General features: G+C 48.9%; 2 protein-coding genes across 3 annotated transcripts in view; both read right to left on the bottom strand.

Moving 5' to 3' along the window:
* Positions 1-20,049, bottom strand: part of LOC119433473 (putative sodium-coupled neutral amino acid transporter 7) — a 531,279-nt gene that overhangs the window by 469,619 nt on the left and 41,611 nt on the right. The window lies entirely within an intron of this gene.
* On the bottom strand, positions 6,745-7,937 carry LOC125944705 (uncharacterized protein K02A2.6-like). Its single transcript, XM_049665663.1, has 2 exons — positions 7,715-7,937; positions 6,745-7,292 (listed from the first exon to the last, which is right to left on the bottom strand). The coding sequence occupies exons 1-2, from the start codon at positions 7,935-7,937 to the stop codon at positions 6,745-6,747; spliced, it is 771 nt and encodes a 256-aa protein (XP_049521620.1).

The following is a 20,049-nucleotide window of genomic DNA, read 5'->3' as shown; positions in this document are numbered from 1 at the left end:
CAGAACCATTTTATGGCTAGGTCTTGCCTTCCTGTCAAAAAATATCTATATATATTTCACAGAGAAGGCTCCAACAATCAAGGTCAATTTCTCAGCCCTAAAGCAATTCTTCACCCATTGCCAGATGACTGTCAAAGATAATTAAAAATAAGGAATTGCAGCTGCAGAGATCATAACCTGCACAACCTTTTATGTGACAAACAAATTTACCTGCACTAATTAATTTGAATGATTGACATTGTAGGGGCATGTCGTAATTGCATAACTGAGGTCAGCCAGTACTTTAAAAAAGTTTGCCTACACCATGCAGTTTCAAGAAATAACCGCCGTATTCAGAAATGCATCTTGACTTGAAGCTCATGCTTGACTTGATTTAAATGAAGCCTGTAGTGAACACACCGAAGAAAGGCAATGAGTGCCTAGGGCATGTTCATGCTAGGGGCAAGGGTAACTGGCGACGCAATCTCCCTCGCGAAAGGAGCAAAGCGGGAAGGCAGCGCGGGAGGGGGGGGGGGGGGGGGGGGCGGCTTCTACTCTGCCAACAAATGCATTCTTGTACTTTGCGCCTGTGCCGGCTGTCGGTGCTTTCGCACGCACCGTATCTTGAAAGCGATCTCCACACGGCTCTGACCTTTGTATGCGCTGTGCGTACGCCTCGCAGTTTCCATTGAAGCGATAGACCGCACGAACCTTCGCTCGCTGCGGCGGCCGCGCTTAATTCCCCACGCCCGCGTTTTGACAGTGGTTGTCTGCGGTCATCGAGTCTATTCATGTTTGCTTGTGCGCGCTGACACCACGTTTGTTAATTCAGTTAGTAAGCGAATGTGTCAAGTTTATGCAGACGATAAAACTACTATCCCTACTCCTTATAGCTCTCTACTAATTTGCTATCGCAATTGATGCTTCGCCTTTCGGGCGAAACTGCGACATTTAAAAAAATTTTTACTTTGTCTGCTTCATGCGAAGATCGTGGGTACTTGGACATTAACCTTTCAACGTTCGTAAATTTAAACGGATGCAAAACTCCCAGTAGCACGCTTCGATTCTCGGATACGCGCGGCTGCTTGGTCTACGTGCATACGTGCAGGGCTTGAAAATCGATCGTTGTTCCTTGCTAAGTTCCTTGTACTGAACCACTTGAGCACAGCGTACCAAAGCCACCTAGAAGCGTACACAGACGGGTCGGTGAGTGCACAAACAGATGGTTGCGCAGCAGCATTCTGCATACCCTCCCTTGAGGTATCATGGTCTGGCCGCCTAGATCGCGTAGGTTTGTCTACAACAGTACAAATCGCCACAGTTACCGCGGCTTTGCGAAAACTACAGGCCTATTCTGCATGAGATATCTTCGTGCTGACGGACTCAAAGTCAGCATTACAGCGGTTATATCTTGGCCTACCTCGAGAGAAATTCACGAGGCAATCTTTAGCACTTATAAAAGATCTAATGAGCAAGGAATTTAACGTAAAATTTTATTGGATCCCATTCTACGTAGGGATTGAAGGAAACGAAAAAGCTGACGCTCTTGCACGCATCACTAATATGTGTCCCAAAAGTGAGAGCGCCACACATCTTTCAGAACTCTGAGGATGCAATCCGTTATCACTTAAAAGCGATCCACAAGGCTACACACCAAACCTGTGTGATCCATGGGCTTATTCGCGAGGAAGCGAAGTTGTTGTACCACATCAGAACCGACTCCGCGTACACCCCGGCTAGGTCACTCATGACTGGACGGTGCGCTTCCCCGCTCTGTGCCTTCTGTGGTGATGTCGGCGACATTGAACATTTCATTTGACTATGCCCACAGTTCGACACAGAAACAGGACAATTGAAGACGTCGTTTTCCCCGGAGAGCCCGCGGCAATTGGGAAGAGAGTGCAACGAGTGCGGATTGCCTTCCTGTGAGACACGGGGCTCATCGACACCTGTGTGACACACCCCTTATCTCAACTCATAGGAGGCTCGGGCAGAACAATTGCCGGCTGTGTATGCCAGGCTAACGCGGATTGCTGCAACACCACCACCACCACCACCCAAAACCATGGTTTAGGAACCGACACCTTCTTTGAATGGCCACACAACCAGCATGCGAGAATAGACGCTCGGAAGCTACACATCTGCTGGAATCGACATGAACTTCATCGTTATGTCAAATACGTGCTCCAAACTTGCGCGCACGCCGTGCCGCGTCTTTGGTGGACTAGGAGTGACACGACGATCAACTATTGGGTTGCTATAGTATGCCGTGAATTGCGACGGCACTTCAAGCCTGCGGCTTCGGGCGGCGTGTGCGGTGTGGGTGAAGAAAGAGGAAGCATTCGGCTCGGCATCACTCGGGGCTCGGAAAAACAGTCGACAGTACGTCGCTTTACCACAACCGCACAGTCCTCGTGCTCCGCAATTCTAGTAGGATTTCAACATTTTCGCGCAACTCAACTCCTGTCAAACTCTCGAAAACGATTAATCGAACCTGTCTAATCGATTAAGTCGGTTAAATGAAAGGTGGACATCGATGAAGATTATTCGTTTTGCGGGATACTTTTAATCAATTAATTGTTCATCGATATTACCAACCCTACCATGCATGGCAAGTCGCATGAAACGACAGACGCACTGTTTTGCTACGGTGATACTGGTAAACATTAGCGGGCACTCCAGATTTTCAACCTCAATAGACGCGTGACCACGTGATCAAACATAGCAGCGCCCACGGGATCGCCGCGAAAAGGGTCAATACTTGCCCGCCTGAGCGTCACTTCCCCGCCTGAGCGCAACGCCTTGTCCTTAAAATCGACGTTGGATTTGTCATAAATGTACAAACAGGCATACGTGCGGTGTCTCAAAAAAAAAAAAAAAAAAAAAAAAAAGAGAGCTTCCATTGCGAACCCACTTCTTTCTCGGCGTCTCGACAGCAGTGTGGGAAGGCTTAACGAAAACGGCCTCAATTGCACATGGCCTCCGAGATTTTACGGCGTGCGTGTCACTGCTCAATCTCAGAGGTCGTGCCGAGTGGATCTCCGCACAGCAGAAGGATAAGTTCAATTTTTGTTTGTTTTTATTGGGTTGACAGAAGTGTTAGGTTAACCGAGCTATATATATATATAATACTTTTTTAGTTTCTTGGTTATTTTGGTTGGATGTTAGTAGGTAACGAATAGTTGTATTTTCTGGAAGCAGGTTGTGGCGCACGTGTTGCATGGTGAAAGCAGTGTAGGGCGGCAGTTTTAAACCGTGTTAAGGGAAGCTTTGCCGTAGGGCTAGAGTGACCTAACTCTCGTAGGGCTTACCGTGGGGCTTTGTTCGGTGGGCTTTCTATATGGGCTTTCTCGTTAGGTCGTCGGGCGGGCGATGGCGCGGCAGGCTAGGAAAGTCGGGGGTGATGGTGAGCTGGTACAGTGCGAGGAGTGCAAACGTTGGTGTTATTTGGACGAGACGCACTTCGCAAGTTTAGCCGACGCTGAGGAGGCTAGCTTCGCGTGCAGGTCGTGTAAAGGATTTAAGGGGGCTGTGCGGCGGATGGAAGGGGAATGGGCAGCTAGTGTGGAGGAGCTCAAAGGGGAGCTGAAGGTGGAGCGAGAGCGGCGGATTGAGCTCGAAACTCGGATCGGCGAGTTGCTTTACAGGGAGGGGGCCGAGGCCAACCTGGTAAAGCGAATAGCTGGCGAGCTACAAGAAGGAGGAAAGCGGGCCGTGCTGGAAGAGCGGGTGGAGGCGCTAATGGCACAGGCGGCGCGTAATCCCGACTCGACTAGCTTTCCGAAACCTACCTACCTATATATATATTCGGGAATTAAGACCTCGAAACTGGTGCCATCCTGATAACTAGTCCCTAGTGAATCCGCCTTGCGAATTCCACGGCTAGAATTTGTAAATTGCAACACGGGCCATAAGTTAATCTGTTAGAAACCTAATTGGTGATGTTAGTCGATTATGCATTTTAATTTTTTTGTGCAAGTAATGTCCACGTTTTCGAGTATACCAGCTCATGCACTAGAATTGTGCTATCTGCCACAGGCAACCTTTAAAAATTTTTTGAAAGTGTTTGCTGAAACACCCCGTATTTATGGCGCCTGCACGCAAGAGGCGATGTCTCCATCCCTAATGCGTAAATGTTGTAAATAGTTAGAAGACCTTTTTTTTTTTTTTTTGTCGCCAGTTGTTAGTAATGCCTGCTGGAACGAGAATCAATACTGAGACACATATCACTCACATGCTTTTCACACACCGTTGATAGAAGATCTGCGAAGGGGTCACTGAAGTCTGCAGGTTTTTTTCAGGGTCAACAAAGCACGCAGAGTAATTTGAAGTGAGGTGAACATACATCAACATATTCATTCTCTAGGTATAGGCTATCCATTTAGTTGGCTACCTCCTTCTCTTTAAAAAATATAATAAACTTTGTCCTTTGTATATATTTAAATAAATTGTGTCTGTGCGTGGTGTTCTCAGTGGAAAATTAAAAAAAATGTTAAAGTGAGGAAACACGGATGAGGTAACCGCCGCCAGTGCTTCTAATGTGCTTGTCCTCCTATTGTCAGGATTTGCCGAAATAAAGTGAAAGTATAAATTAAAATCCGTGCACGTCCACGCCAACAATAGTGCCGTAAGCTTGTAGCCACAACAAAAGTGAAAATGTGGAGGCAACGCAAGAGATTCCTCAAATTATGTGGGTAACATAACTCCGGTAATGACATTTTAGGGGAGGGGGGTAGGCTACGGATTTCCGGGGGGGGGGCTCAGAGTCTCCGGGAAAATTCCGGAGGGGGCTTGAGCCCCGGAGTACCCCCGTAGTCGGCGCCTATGACCATATGCACAATCCCAGAGGTCCAGGGCCAGGCTAGCGGGATGGAACGGAGTGTGGTTGAGGCTAACCGGGTCATTAGGGGTCTGAGCCGGCCACTTGGGTACGGTGTAATGGACGTAAACCAGGACGTGTGCAAGTCTGGCTCCCACCCTTTTGCACAGGATGGCATTCACTACAGTGGTGCCACGGGCAGGAGGGTAGGTAGTAGGAAAGGGCGCCAAGCTACGACTTTTTGGGGGGGACCCAGAGCCCTGAGGACGCCAGTGTAAACAAAGACGGACCCAGAGAGGCCGCAAGATTCAAGAAACATAGAGTCTGTAGGAGAAGAAATAGATGTAAGCACCAGCGGCAAGGTTATTCGGACATAGGGTATATATTAACATGCAAGGTGGCAGGAATAGGCTGAAGTGGGAGGAGATAGACGAGCAACTAAGGCAGGAAACGCTGGTGGTATACGGTTTTGTGGAGACACATCTTAGGGACATGGAGCAACCACCCTGTAATCCTGACTATGCATGGGAATATTGCAATAAAACAGAGGGCAGCAGAAAAAGGGGTGGAATTGGGGCATTCAGTTCATAAAAGTATGAATTAGCAAAGGGTCAAACAGGAATGCAAGGAGCACTTATGGCAAAAAGGGAAAGTGGCAGGAGAGCAGACACTCCTTCGCTTTGTATACCTGTGGAGAAGAGCAAATGCCAGAGGAAAAAAAAAAATTGCTGGAATGCATATCACGTGACATTAATGAGCTAGGAGGAGGGTGTGAGATTATTATACTAGGAGACATGAACGCACACATAGAAGACATGGACGGGTACACACACTTAACAGGCAACATCATGCTGGATATGTGTGAAAGGCATGACTTAGTTGTATGCAACAGTACTGAGAAGTGTGAAGGGGACATAACATGGGAGGTAGGGAGCCTGCAGTCAACGATAGATTATGCACTAATGTCACATAGGATGCATGATAGGCTAAAGGTAATGTTACGTCTGTGCAGCAGGTTGTGGCTGCCGACGATTTATTACAAACAAGGGAACATGAACACCTTAAGTGGCATAGCTTAGGCATTGGAGTCAACAACTAGCTAACGTTCGATGCCAAGCTCGCATTCGTGCCATCTCGTCCCGTGCATTCGCGCGCGCACTTCGTTGTCGTCTCCTTTTAGCGCGACATGTCAATTCTTCCTCCCTTAGACGAAGTCTCCATAGCAGTCTGGAGGACGCCCAAGTTCAGGTGGTCGCAGTTTCCGGGTGGTTCCTGCTTGTGACGTCGAGGTCGACGGTTGCAAGGAAGTATTGTCTTGCCTGTCGAGCGAGTCAGGCCGTTGAATCGCAGAACTCGACGGTGTCTCTTCTGACGTGGTGCCTGAGAGATCGTTTGCTATGCTCCAATCTATTGGTGATTGGGTTGCTTGTCCGGTCTGGCTCATCATCTTCATGTGGTTGAGGTGATGCCGAACCTTTCCTTGGTCGCTTTTTACCAGCTAGGATCGGGGTCCGACGCGGCACAGTATTTTGCCTTCAATCCAATCAGGCTTTTTCAAAAATTGATGGATGAGTATTCTCTCCCCTAACGAAGCAACATGATTTCGGTAATGTCTCCTGGCTTTCAGGGATTTGTATCTCCGTCTCCCGCTTGAGCAGATCAAGAGGGCATAGAAGTTCTCGCCCGAACATGGCTTTTGCAGGTGTCATCCCTGTGGCAGTGTGTATAGTTGTGTGTTGTCGATACAGGAATCTTGCAAGTCAGCACTGTATGGACTTGTCTGTATCCCTCAGGAGTGCTCTCTTCAGCTCTGCCACATAAAGTTCTGCCTGGCCGTTTGTTGCAGGGTGGTACGCTGGTGATGTTATAGCCTGAATGCCATTTGCCGTGTAGAACTGCTTTATCTTGGTGGAAATAAAGGCTTTTCCGTTGTCGGAGACGACCTTTCAGGGAATGCCAAACGTTGCAAAGAGGCTTCGGAGCACATCGATGAAAACCGCGGATGTTGCTTGCATCACGTGCCGAACTTCCACGCACTTTGTGTGTGCGTCCACAACAACCAAGTAGGTGCGCCCGAGCAGTGGCCCCACGAAGTCAACGTGCACTGTGTGCCATGGTGTCTGGCGACGGTCCCAGGTGGGAATAGGAGCTTTGGGTGGGCTCTTCTGCGTTGAACGGCATTCACGGCACTGTCGCACCGTTTCTTTGATTACCTTGTCGATTCCGGGCCACCATATGTAGCTCCTTGTGCCCTTTTTCATGGCTACCATGCCTCGGTGACCAGCATGTAAAAGTGCCAGGACGTGAGATCGTGCTGAGTTTGGTATGATCACCTGTGATCCAAGTGTGATGCACTCACGATGAAATGCTAGTGCGGTCGCTCTTCGTCGGTAAGGAGTGAACTCCTCTCCAGTGAGTTTTTCCACTGTGCCATCCTGCACTGCCTTGTACAACCTCTGCAGGATGCTGTCTTGTTTTGTCAGACGTGCTATCTCTGTAGCAGTAAAAGGAGGTCTCGACAGAGCTTCAAACAACAGTACGACGCCTGGTGGCCAGGGTTCATCGAGACGTTCTGGTAATGGTAATCGGCTCAAAAACCTGCATTTTCATGGTTCCTGCCATGCCGGTAGACGATGTTGTAGTCGTACGCCGATAACTTGATACACCATCAGGTCATCCGTGGTGAGAGGACTTGAGCCGTTGGCTTTCCTGGACCTACTATGCCAAGCAGCGGTTGACGGTCCGTGACGAAAGTCACCTTTCTTCCCGCAATATACTTGTGGAACTTGTCCGCTGCAAACACTACAGCGAGGCCTTCTCTGTCCAGCTGAGCATAATTGTGTTCCGCCGACCCTAGCGTCCGAGATGCAAAAGCGATTGGCGCCTCTCTATTCTGGTCATCACGTTGAGACAGACCAGCTCCTATGCCGTACGGTGAAGCGTCACATGAGACGAGAAGCTCCTTCTGTTCATCGTAGTGTGCCAGTACGGTCTGACTGAGCAGCAATCTCTTAAGCTTATCGAATGCTTCTTGATGGTTGGTCTCATATCTCCACGTGGCGTCCTTCTGCAGGAGCTGGTAGAGACAGCTGGCAATTGTTGCCCTGTTCTTCAAGAATCTGTCATAGAAAGCCAGCATTCCGAGAAATGATTGAAGTGCTTGCTTGCAGTTTGGTGCTGGAGCCTCTGTTATAGCTCGGACTTTCTCTTCGTTGGTGTGGACGCCTGTCTCGTCGATTCGGCGTTGGAGCCAACAACTAGTTAGCGTTTGATGCCAAACTCGTGCTCGTGCCATCTCGTCCCGTGCATTCGCACGCGCACTTAGTTGTCGTTTTCTTCTAGCGCGACATGTCAGGTAATGAACATAGATGAATATGGCTCCAGAAGTTTAGGTAGTGATCACAAACATACTAAGGTGAGTTTTAGAAGAGAATGCGTTTATTTCCGAGCAGTCGCCCGAGTCAGAGACGAAGCACCGCACGAGACAAAAGATGATGATGAGTCGTATGTACAGATGACAACGACGATATGCACAAATAGCGCTCACACAATATGATGAGTCATTTGTACAGATGACGACGACGATATGCGCAAAATGCGCTCACACTAACTTCCCCCCCTTCAGGAAAGTGGTCAGCAAGACCACAAGCTAGAAAGGGTAGGTACGGCGCATGTAGGGTTTCAGGCGAGATACGTGAACGATTTCCGTAGAGCGGCAGCAGCGGTCAGTAGCTGAGCTGACAGAAGTGACGCGGTAGTTAACGGCCGAAGTTCGTTGCAAAACGGTGTAGGATCCGAGATATCTGTGGAGAAATTTTTCACAGAGCCCCGGTGCGCGAACAGGTGTCCACAAAAGAACTTCGTCGCCTGGGCGGAACGAAGCAACGCGACGCGTCGCATCATAGTGAAGTTTCCTTTTGTCCTGAATGGTAGCGGTGTTGGCGCGGGCAATTTCACGGCACCGGGAGATGCGAGCTGCAAATTCTTCAGGAAGAGACGCGGATGGAGCAGCAGGTGCTGAAAGGAGTGTAGTGTCCAAGACGAAAGACGGCGCACGACCGTACACAAGGAAGAAGGGACTGTAATTGGTTGTACGTTGGACGGCAGTATTATACATAAACGTCACAAAAGGTAGGATGGTGTTCCAGTTGGTGTGATCGGGTCGAACATACATTGACATCATGTCAGACAAGGTTCGATGAAAACGCTCCGTAAGACCATTTGTTTGCGGATGGTACGATGATGTGGTCTTATGGCCGGTGTCCGAAGCCTGGAGGACTTCACGTAGGACATGCGATAGGAACGTCTTGCCACGGTCACTCAGGAGGACACGAGGTGCGCCGTGGCGCAAAACGATACTGTGCACGAAAAACTAGGCGACTTCGGAGGCAGTACCAGAGCAAAGAGCAGCTGTCTCAGCGTACCGCGTTAGATGATCCACTGCGGTAACGATCCAGCGGTGACCAGCGGGCGTGAGTGGGAGGGGCCCGTACAAGTCTATGCCCACAATTTCGAAGGGGGCGGACGGGCATGGCTGCAGAGGACCGGCTGGAAGGGATGTCGAGCGTTTTCTGTGCTGGCATGACGCGCAGGATCCAACGTATTTGGCGACAGAGGTGGAAAGGCCCGGCCAGAAACAACGCGTTTTGATGCGGTCGTAGGTCTTATGAAAGCCCAAGTGGCCAGCCGTGGCGTCGTCGTGAAATGCTTCTAATACTTGGAGTCGAAGTGAGCGAGGTATGACTGGTACCCATCGTTTACCGGAAGGATGGTAGATTGATCGAAATAACGCTCCACCTTGAAGCTTAAAACGCGAAAGTTGTCGTCTTAAGCGACTGTTGGGGGGTGGTACCAAGCCAGTAAGTCGGTCGATCAGCGTACGGCAGTATGGGTCAGTACGCTGGAGTGAGACGAGGTCAGTGGACGGAAGAAAGTCAACTGAGGCAACCGCCTGTCCCGGGCTACTGGACGTGTGCTGAGACGTGTGGCTAGATGGTAACGTGCAGACCGAAGGTGAAGCATGGGCGTTTGGAGACAGCGGGCAGCGTGACAAAGCGTCGGCATCTTGATGTTGTTTGCCGGATCTATACGTGACAGTAAAGTCATATTCCTGCAAGCGCAGTACCCAACAGCCGAGGCATCCAGACAAGTTTTTCAGGGACGACAACCAACAGAGAGCATGATGGTCGGTCACAATTGTGGAATGGCGACCGTAGAGATAGGGTCGAAATTTTTGTATTGACCACACGATGGCGAGGCATTCCTGTTCTGTAATTGTGTAGTTGCGCTCAGCAGGAGAAAGAGTACGACTTGCATAAGCCACGACTTGCTCTTCAGACTTCTGATTCCGCTGCAGCAGGACAGTGCCAATTCCATGCCCACTGGCATCAGTGTGTAGAATAGTCGGGGCCGTTGCATCGAAATGACGGAGCACGGGCCCTGACGTGAGAACTCGTTTGAGGGTCTGGAAGGCGGCTTCACAGTCGTTCGACTACACAAAGGACGCGCTCGAAGTCAGAAGTTTGTGTAGAGGAGCGGCGATGGTGGCGAAGTCACGGACAAAGCGGCGGAAGTAGGACGCCAGTCCTAGAAAGCTGCGGAGTTCTTTAAGTGCGGTTGGTGGCGGAAATCGCAGTACTGCAGCGATTTTATCGGGATCAGGCTGGATGCCATGCTTACTGACGACGTGGCCGAATACTTTAATGCTTCGGCTTGCAAAGCGACACTTTTTAGTATTGATTTGGAGACCAGCTTTTGCTAGACACGTGAGAACTTGGTCTAGACGTTGTAGGTGCTGGGAGAAACTCGACGAAAAGATGACAATGTCGTCCAAGTAACAAAGGCAGGTGTTCCATTTTAAGCCACGGAGTACTGTATCTATCATACATTCAAACGTAGCTGGTGCATTGCACAGTCCAAAAGGCATCACGTTAAATTCGAAAAGGCCATCAGGTGTAGCAAACGCAGTTTTTTCTTTATCTGGCTCATGCATGGGAATCTGCCAATATCCGGAGCGCAAGTCGAGGCTCGAGAAATACTCGGCACCTTGTAAGGTATCCAAAGCATCGTCAATACGAGGCATTGGATAAACATCCTTACAGGTAATTTTGTTTAGCGCCCTATAATCGATGCAAAAGCGCACAGAACCATCCTTTTTTTTAACAAGCACAACAGGAGAAGACCAAGGGCTTGCTGAAGGCCTTATAATGTTGCGTGTCAGCATGTCGTTCACTTGTTCTTCTATAACGTTTCGCTCCGAAGGTGACACACGGTACGGGCGACGGCGAATGATGCGAGAGCCGTCTGTTTCAATTCGATGAGTAGTTACAGTGGTCTGACCCAGGCCTCGCGAAGAAACGTCAAAACAAGCTTCATGCTTCATTAAAATGGTGAGGAGTGCATTGGTCTGGGCCGGATTGAGATCTGCACTCAAGGTGGCCTTAATAGCATGTGTGGCCTTCTGCGGGCGTACAATGCGCGGAAGATGTGGCAGGCGAAACACTGACGACACATACCGGCGCAGCGTCGGCGAGCTTGGTGACAGTAGACCCTTTCGGTAGTAGTAGTGGCTCAGGAGTCGTATTAAAGGCTGTGAGGCTGGCATAGCCACTCGAGAACCGGACCAAGCAAGAAGCGATCGCGAGTCCTCGAGAAATGCAACGCTGAGAAGGTACAACCACTGCGTCTCCGTCGACAATGTCTGTTGACCCAATGGTAAGAATACGTTCTTCGTCTGGTGGGATAAGAAAATCCGCTGCTGCAATAAGGTTGGGACACGGGGAATCGAAAACTGGATAAGTCTCGGTGTCGCTGATGTGAATCCTTGGGTCGCCGCACAAAATTAGTGCAGAAGCAGCGGACAGGAAGTCCCATTCTAGTATAATCTGATGAGCGCACGTCGAAAGCACCGCAAGTTGCACATGATGACGAATACCGTCTATCAGAACGCGAGCTGTGCACTGTCCGGTAGGAACGATGGGAACGTCATTGGCACCACATAGGACCGGACCAACATATGGCGTTTGCACTTTTCGCAGATGAAAGCACAGTTCACGATGTATAACAGAAATAGCGGCTCCAGTATCTACAAGGGCGTCGACGGAAACACCTTCCACACAAACAGAGAGCAAATTGGCGGGGTGAGCAGGAGGAATTGGGACAGTCCGACACGATGCAGTTTCTCCTCCAAAAACTGCAGCCTCTAGTTTTCCGAGCGGGTGTCCACAACATGGGAAGCAGCGCGCAAGGGCGATGAGGAACGGCGGTAAGGTGAAGGAGAGCGACGCCGGGCGAGCGGTATGCTCGAGCCATGTCCTAGGAAGGTGAAGGAGAGCGACCAGAGGAGGTTGTGTACGGTCCGGGAACGTAGGAATCTGGCCCTGGTGTCCTGTCTCGCTCAAAGTTGGCGTAACTTCGCCTTTCACCTGGGTGATGCCCGGGAACGTAGTAATCAAACCTAGGTGTGCTGTCTCGCTCAAAGGTAGCATAGCCCCTCCTTTCATCCTGCTGACGCCGACGGCAGTAGCGAGAAATGTGGCCGCGAATACCGCAGTAGAAACAAACCGGGCGCGACGACCGCCACGGAGAGTAGTACGGCTGTGCAGGAGTATTCGCTGCCAGCGAAGCTAGGGTGTCGCGGTAACCTTCGGCAGGTGGAGACTGAACGGCCGAAGGAGGCCGGGAGGCAATTTCGGCATAACTTGGATGACATGGTACAGAAGACTTGTCCATTTGGGCGTTTGTCATCGACGCCAGTTCGTCCTTGATGATGTCACGCAGTCCAGAAGGAGCGGGGCGAACGGTCGCAAGCGTCGCAGGTCCCGAAAGATGTCCGTGAAGTTCCTCCCTGATGAGCGTGCGTATCAGGGCTCGCAACTCGGCATCACCGTTGAGACGAGGGTCGCAAGAGGCGCGTGGCAGGCGAATAGACTGGAGCGTGTCTAGACGTTGGCATGTTGTGATAATATCACCAACGCAATTTGGGCTCTGCATGACGAGAGCATTAAAGGCGACTGTGTTGATGCCCTTTAGTAGGTGGCGAACGCGATCAGCTTCCGCCATGTCACTCTGTGCACGGCGGCAGAGAGCGAGGACGTCCTCAATGTAGGATGTATAGGACTCGTCCTGGTCTTGTACGCGCGTTGCCAGCCTCTGTTTCGCGATTTCGGAGCGTCCAGACGACATGCCGAATATCTGGCGAAATTGCTGGGTGAACGATGGCCAGTCCGAAAAGTCACTTTCGTGGTTAAAAAACCACGTCTTCGCAACTTCGGTTAGGTAAAAGGAGACATACCGCAATTTGTGCGCGTCGTCCCAATGGTTGGCGTCGCTGGCTCCGTTGTAGTGATCGAGCCAATCGTCCACGTCGTCGCCGCGGAGGCCGGCAAAGACGGGAGGATCGCGGTGTGTGGTGTTCACCGTCCAGGTAGGCCCAGCTGGCTGAGCAGAGGTGGTAGCATCACTGGTGGATGGGTTGGTTTCTGCCATCACCCTGGTAGGCGAGAGCAAACGACGACCGGACCGGAGCTCAAGGGGAATCGGGAAAGTAAGAGGACGTGGGAATCGAAGCACGCTCCACCACTTGTGAGACGTCGACCGATGCGATGCCTTTATTTCCGAGCAGTCACCCGAGTCAGAGACGAAGCACCGCACGAGACAAAAGATGATGATGAGTCGTATGTACATATGACAACGACGATATGCACAAATAGTGCTCACACAAGATGATGAGTCGTTTGTACAGATGACGACGACTATATGCGCAAAATGCGCTCACAATATGCAAATTTAACAGGGCTATTTGAGCTAGAGCTTGCTAAGGTACGAGTCAGGCCCAAAGGGAACAGAAGACGTAAAACCAAGAGCTGGTGGGATGAGGAGGTTAAGAAGGCCATAGAGAAACGTCAGGAAGCATCAAGGGAACACAGATATTCAAAGCAGAGGGGTGAACCAGAAGCTGATGTAGACAGAAAATGGGATAGCTTCTTAAACTGAAGAAGGGAAGCATCCCATTTGATCAATGAGAAGCTTAGAAGAAAGGGGACCCAATGGTTGTCAGAAGTAAACAAAAAGTATAGAAAAGCAGTGAAGAAATTTTGGAAACATCTCAACTCCTTGAGTAATAAGACTAGCCTAGAGCAGAGGTTTTTAGTTACAGCTCAAGGTGTTCGGCTAGAAGAAGATGAGGCAATGGAACATATAAGAACAATGATGACAGAAAAATTGGAAGAACGAAACGTAGCATGTGCTCAATCAGGTGAGGATAGACTAGTTAGTGCAGTGGCTCAACTTGAACAAAGGAAGTGGGAAAGGGCAGAGAAGAGGGTTCCTAGTAGCACGTCAACAGGTCCTGATGGCATCCCAATTAAGTTAATAAAGACATTGGGCCCAAAATCTAAGAAACCATTAAGAGAGGCAGTGAGCAAAATGATAATGGACAGTAGCTGTAGCTGTGGATTTTTCGTTAGGGAATGAAGAAATGTCTGAGGTTAAGTTTGGCTTGGCAGGTGTGCGGAAGCTATTAGCAAATATTTCTCCTAGAAAGGCAAATGGGCCAGATCATACAGCAGCAGCAATCATTAGTAATTGTTCTGAATCTTTATGTCTCTATTTTTGCCGCCTTTTCTAAAAGTGTTTAGATATGGGTGCCGTACCTGCCGACTGGAAATTAGCCAATGTTGTGCCTGTATATAAGAGTGGACCTAAAAATTGTGTTGAGAACTACAGACCAGTGTCTTTGACTAGTATTACATGTAAAGTAATGGAGAACGTTATACACAGTTGTATTATGTCACATCTTGTTAAACATAACCTACTGAATATAAACCAACATGGCTTTCGGCAAGGTTTTTCTTGTTCCACACAACTTGTGGAATTCACACACGACTTGGTACTAGCAATTACACAAAGGCAGATAATTGATTGCATCTTTCTAGATTTTCAAAAAGCGTTTGACGTTGTGGCTCATGATCTACTTATTAGCAAATTACACGCCTACAAATTAAACAAAAAGGTTAATTGCATGGATATCTGAATACCTGTCAAATAGACAACAGTCTGTGGTTCTCAACGGCATATCGTCTGATCTTGCTGCGGTGACCTCTGGAGTGCCCCAGGGCTCAGTTTTGGGGCCTCTTTTATTTTTGTTATATATAAATGATATTACTAGAGGTATTACATTGACTTTCAGGATGTTCGCCAATGACTGTGTGGTGTATAGGGTTATTGAAAGCAATTCTGATTTTTCTTCTCTTCAGAGTGACTTGGATAGCGTTTCATCTTGGTGTGTCAAATGGAAAATGTCACTTAACGTTTCTAAATGTTTAAACATCACCTTTACAAGGAAACATTCATATAAGTCATATGAGTACAAACTAAATGGCGTTACCCTACGCAGGGTTAGCGAATCCAAATACAGCTAAACCTGCATATAACAAACCTCCATATAACGAAGTTTTTCTATTCCCCGCCGTTACTCCATAGAAGCACATGTATTTGAGACCTCTACGTAACGAAGTGGCAGCGGAAGACCCCCTAGAAATAACGAATTTCCCCCGCCGACAACGTAGAGACTTCGCCCCAAATTTTGTCATTTTCGCGCGAGAAGCAAACGGAAGCACTTTCTCCGCCGCTACGGAATGCGAAGCGAGCGCACGTGTGCGTGCGAGCGAGCGTGTGCGAGGCGGGCCTGCATCCCTCGACCCGGCGATCTTGCCGCCGCGGGCGTGACCTTTCCGCCTTCCCTTCGTTGAAACCTGATCCTGCCGCTTGCTGCAGCTGGCCTAGCCCACCAAGCCGGCACTCTCCTTTTCCAGTTGATGTTGCCGACGCGCTGGCAGACGCTGTGACAGATCACACTCGATGAGCGCGGACACGCGCTGCCAAACACTGGCGGCATGCCGCTGCAGAAGTGAGCAAAGTGACCTTCGTGCTGTTGTCTATCCCTTCAACGGAAACTGAGCGCTGAGAACAAACAGCACGCACAAAGGTACGAGCCGCTGACGTAGCTACACTGCCTAGACTCTGCCCCGACGCAGATCGATTTCAAGATACGGCCCACGCGACCACGTGCCGCTGCGCAGTAATAAGTGATGCCAGAGTACAGTACAGCGCCGCCCCGCTATCCCTCCCCCCTCGCTGGTGCCTTGAGCGCAACGGAAGGCGTGCTTCCTCCCTGCTTTATTTGAGCGCGCGAGATTTAGACGCGGTCGTCAGCTCCCCTTGCATATTTTCGCTCGCACATACAGCATACGGCGCGCGGTGACTGCGTTATCGCCCTTGGACTTTATACGGAACATCTATGAGCCAAAACTAATTTTAGGGCCACAACGCGTTATAGACACCATCTTTACATAGCAAATACGGATGTCAAGGGCCATACTTTTGCTGGTGGAAACCGAAAATACGTCATAGGAGGGAGGGGGGTGTCGCCCCCGGCACTTTGGGCAGCCAATGCCATCGTCAAGCCACCAAGCCAAGCGACATGAAAAGTCAAAATGGCCGCTCGGGCCGGCGCGGGGTGGGAGTTCGCAACGTATGATGCGGGAACGGTCCCACAGTTGCGACGCAACAGCAGGGTTACCAAAAATGCATTGGGTTCTATGGGAGCTGTCAGGACCGGCGGAAAACCACGTAACAGCCGGGAAAACGCAGCACCCGGGAACATAACAGCGGGGTTCTACTGTAACACTATACGACGCTACAACGCCATCGTGACGCTCGCTCTTCCTTTCCGATGCCTCGTGCTTGTGCGAAATAACACGCGTCCACGCATCCAGTACCTGGTGTGACATTCCAAGGATGAGTGCTTCGACGAAAACGGAAATGGAAATCAAGGGCGCGTTAGAATCGAGTAAATACAGTAAGCGTTTCTTTTTCGAATTTTCGTGCCGAACCTGCATATAACGAAATCCTCTTTATAACTACGTTTTTCGGGAATTTGTCAATTTCGTTATATCCAGGTTTAACTGTACTTAGGTGTTTTGTTTACCTCAGATTTAAGATGGAACAGGCATGTACAGGAGATTAGAAGAAAGGCGGCACGTAAGTTGGGCTTCCTACGTCGAAATTTTGGCCAATTACCTAGTACACTGAAAGAAAGATTATATTTTACCCACGTACGTACGGTACTTGAGTACGCGTGTGTTTGTTGGGACCCTTATACTGGTGAGTTAGTTATTTACTTGAAAAAATCCAGAATAGGGCAGTCCCATTTGTATTGGGAAATTACAACAAAAACCTCAGTATCACTGAAAGCAAGCGTAAACTTCAGTGGCAGGATTTAAAGGACAGAAGAAAACACCTTAGACATAAATTTTTTCATAATATATATTGTTCTAAAACAGGCATTGACAAAGAAAAGTATATTAGGCCACCATCGTATATTTCACGCAGAAGGGACCACAACTTGAAACTTTACAAACTTCCTTTTAACGGTGATGCCTTGCGATACTCATTTTTTTGTCGAACCACGAGGGACTGGAACGGTCTTCCGTCAAATATTGTAGGTATTGAATCTAATGATGAATTTTACCGCGCTTTGTGTGTTTAAATTGAAAAACAATTTTTGTCGCAATTTGTATACCCTCCTGCTGTAATGCCTGTAAAGGCGATGCAGGTACCAAATAAAAAAAATAATAAATAAAAAAGTAAAGCCCCCGACAGATTGAGACTGAGCAGTATGAGCATGATATATAAGGGAAAGGGGGACAAAGCTGACATAAACAACTACCGTCCCATAAAAGTGACGTCAGTGGTTTACAGGGTGGTGATGCAGATTATAAAGGACAGACTGCAGGCATGGGTGGAGGGCGAGGAGGTGCTGGGGGAACTACAAAATGGGCTCAGGAAACAAAGAAGGCTAGAAGATAATTTGTTCTCATTGACGCAGTGTATTGAAATAGCATAAAAGGAACACAGGCCCCTATGGCTCGTATTTCTGGATATCAAGGGAGCCTATGACAGTGTAATCCAAAAGAACTTGTGGGACATACTGGGCATTCTAGATGTGGAAGATGGAGTAAGTAATCTTTTAAAATATATCTATAAAAGTAACAAGGTGCTTATAAAATGGGAAAACAAGGTATCTGAGCCTATAGAGATACAGTAGGGGCTTAGACAGGGGTGCCCTCTGTCACCTTTGTTGTTCATGCTGTATTTACAAGGATTAGAGAAACAATTAGGGAAGAGCGGACTTGGCTTCAACCTTTCCTTGTTCAAGCAAGGAGAATGGATTAAACAGTTATTACCAGGACTGATGTACGCGGATGACATTGTACTTAAGGCTGACAGCAAGAAAGACTTGCAGGGATTAATGGACATCTGTGGTAAAGAGGGAGATAGCTTAGGTTTGAAGTTTAGTAAAGAAAAATAGGCAATCATAATTTTTAACGATAATCAGGGCAGCGAGCATAGGATACAGGAGGTTACGCTGGAGGTGGTAGATAAGTACAAATATCTTGGAGTGTGGATAAACAATGGGGCTGAGTACCTAATGGAACATGAAAAATATGTAATGGCTAAAGGTAGCAGGAATGCAGCTGTGATGAAAAATAGGACACTGTGGAATTACAATAGGTACGAAGTGGTGAGAGGGATTTGGAAAGGGGTGATGGTCCCTAGTTTGACTTTCGGCAATGCGGTTCTGTGCGCGAGATCAGAGGTTCGAGCAAGGTTGGAAGTTAAGCAGCGAGGGGTAGGTAGACTGGCTCTGGGAGCACATGGAAATGCACCAAATCAGGGGGTACAGGGTGACATGGGATGGACGTCATTTGAGGGCAGGGAAGCCAGCAGCAAGATAGAATTTGAGGAGCGATTGAGAAAAATGGCAGAAAAGCCTTTTCAGAAAAGCCATGTGGGCAAGGAGAGTTTTCAGTTATTTGTACATGAGTAATGTTGACACAAAATGGTGGAAGCTGACCAGAAAATTGTCAATCAAATATTTGGACTGCAGGAGGGGTGCAAACCAAGAAACAGCGGTTAAGAAAAAGGTTAAAGAAACAGAGAGGGGTCTCTGGAAAACAGGGATGCAGACGAAACCCGCGCTGGGAACATACAGAACTTTCAAGCAAGAAATTGCCAAAGAAAATATCTATGATAATTCTAGGGGAAGCTCTTTGTTGTTTGAAGGCAGGACAGGAGTATTGCGGACTAAGATGTACCGAGCCAAGTACCAAGGTATAGACACGTTGTGCAGTGCGTGTGGAGAGGAAGAGGAAACGGCTGAACACCTCATACTTTTCTGTAAAGGGCTTAACCCTACAGTGCAAAGCAACGGGGCTGATTTTTTCAAACCATTGGGGTTTAGGGACAGTGGAGGCAAAATAGACTAAGTGGGTAGAAATAACCAAATGGAGGTTATCTGATTGGTGGCAAACATCAAGGCAGGGGTGAAATTTCACCCTCCACACAGTACAAAATACGTTAATAGTCCCGGCTAGGTGGCGTATGCCACTGCCCGATTTGAAGGCTTAAGACCGATCCGATCCCTCCCTCCCTCCCTCCCTCCCGTCCGTCCGTCCGTCGAGGCGCGCTGGGTTGACCTCTTCCACTTAGTTGCTTAGGGCATAGAACTAAGGGTTCTGTGCGCGCTATCGAGGTACCAGGTTCATCTCGTGATCGAGTTGCTGAGCGCTATGCGAGGACGGAGAAGCAATGCAAGCGGCGGCAGGCCAACCGCGAGTCGACCGACCCCGAAGTCGTCGCATTTTCACATCGCTTTTCAAGATAGGGCGCACGCTGCTACGCAAACTATGCAGTTGCTTCCAGGGTACAAGCCACCACCCCTCCTTCACGCACTGCCTTCCAGCTTTCCTCCCTTATGCGCGATTCAGGATCACCTTCGCACGCTTTCACTCGTGCATACATCATATGGCACGCGGTGACGATGTTATCACTTTTGGACTTTATACGGAACATCGCGACGACCACGACAGCAAAAATGTGCCTGGAGTGTCCATATCATTGCTATCACAATTATAGGAATGGCATCCATACGTTTTCGCCTGACCCGCTTTCACGGAGGGAAACGTTGCGAATTTGTTGCTGAATCGTTTACCGAACAAACAGGTGCATCTTGTACACCAGTGCTGCTTGTATACGATTTTTTTTTTTGGGGGGGGGGGGGACTGCTGTTGTGAGGGGAGTGCAGCTTATAGTCTGGAAAATACGGTATTTCAAAACTAGGGCTACACACAAATTCTCCAGCAAAAGGTTATGCTTTGAATACTACGAAGTTCAATTCTGCAAAACAT

Source organism: Dermacentor silvarum, chromosome 1, assembly GCF_013339745.2.
Source record: "Dermacentor silvarum isolate Dsil-2018 chromosome 1, BIME_Dsil_1.4, whole genome shotgun sequence".
Taxonomy (NCBI): domain Eukaryota; kingdom Metazoa; phylum Arthropoda; class Arachnida; order Ixodida; family Ixodidae; genus Dermacentor; species Dermacentor silvarum.
This window is presented reverse-complemented; position numbering and strand designations above follow the sequence as displayed.

What these genes read in the sequence shown, in the direction of transcription:
- LOC125944705 (XM_049665663.1), bottom strand. Translation starts at nt 7,937, where the DNA reads ATGCTGGCTTTCTATGACAGATTCTTGAAGAACAGGGCAACAATTGCC. An exon ending in ACCGTACGGCATAGGAGCTG is followed by an intron (nt 7,293 to 7,714) that starts GTCTGTCTCAAC and finishes TTACTGCTACAG; the next exon opens with AGATAGCACGTCTGACAAAA.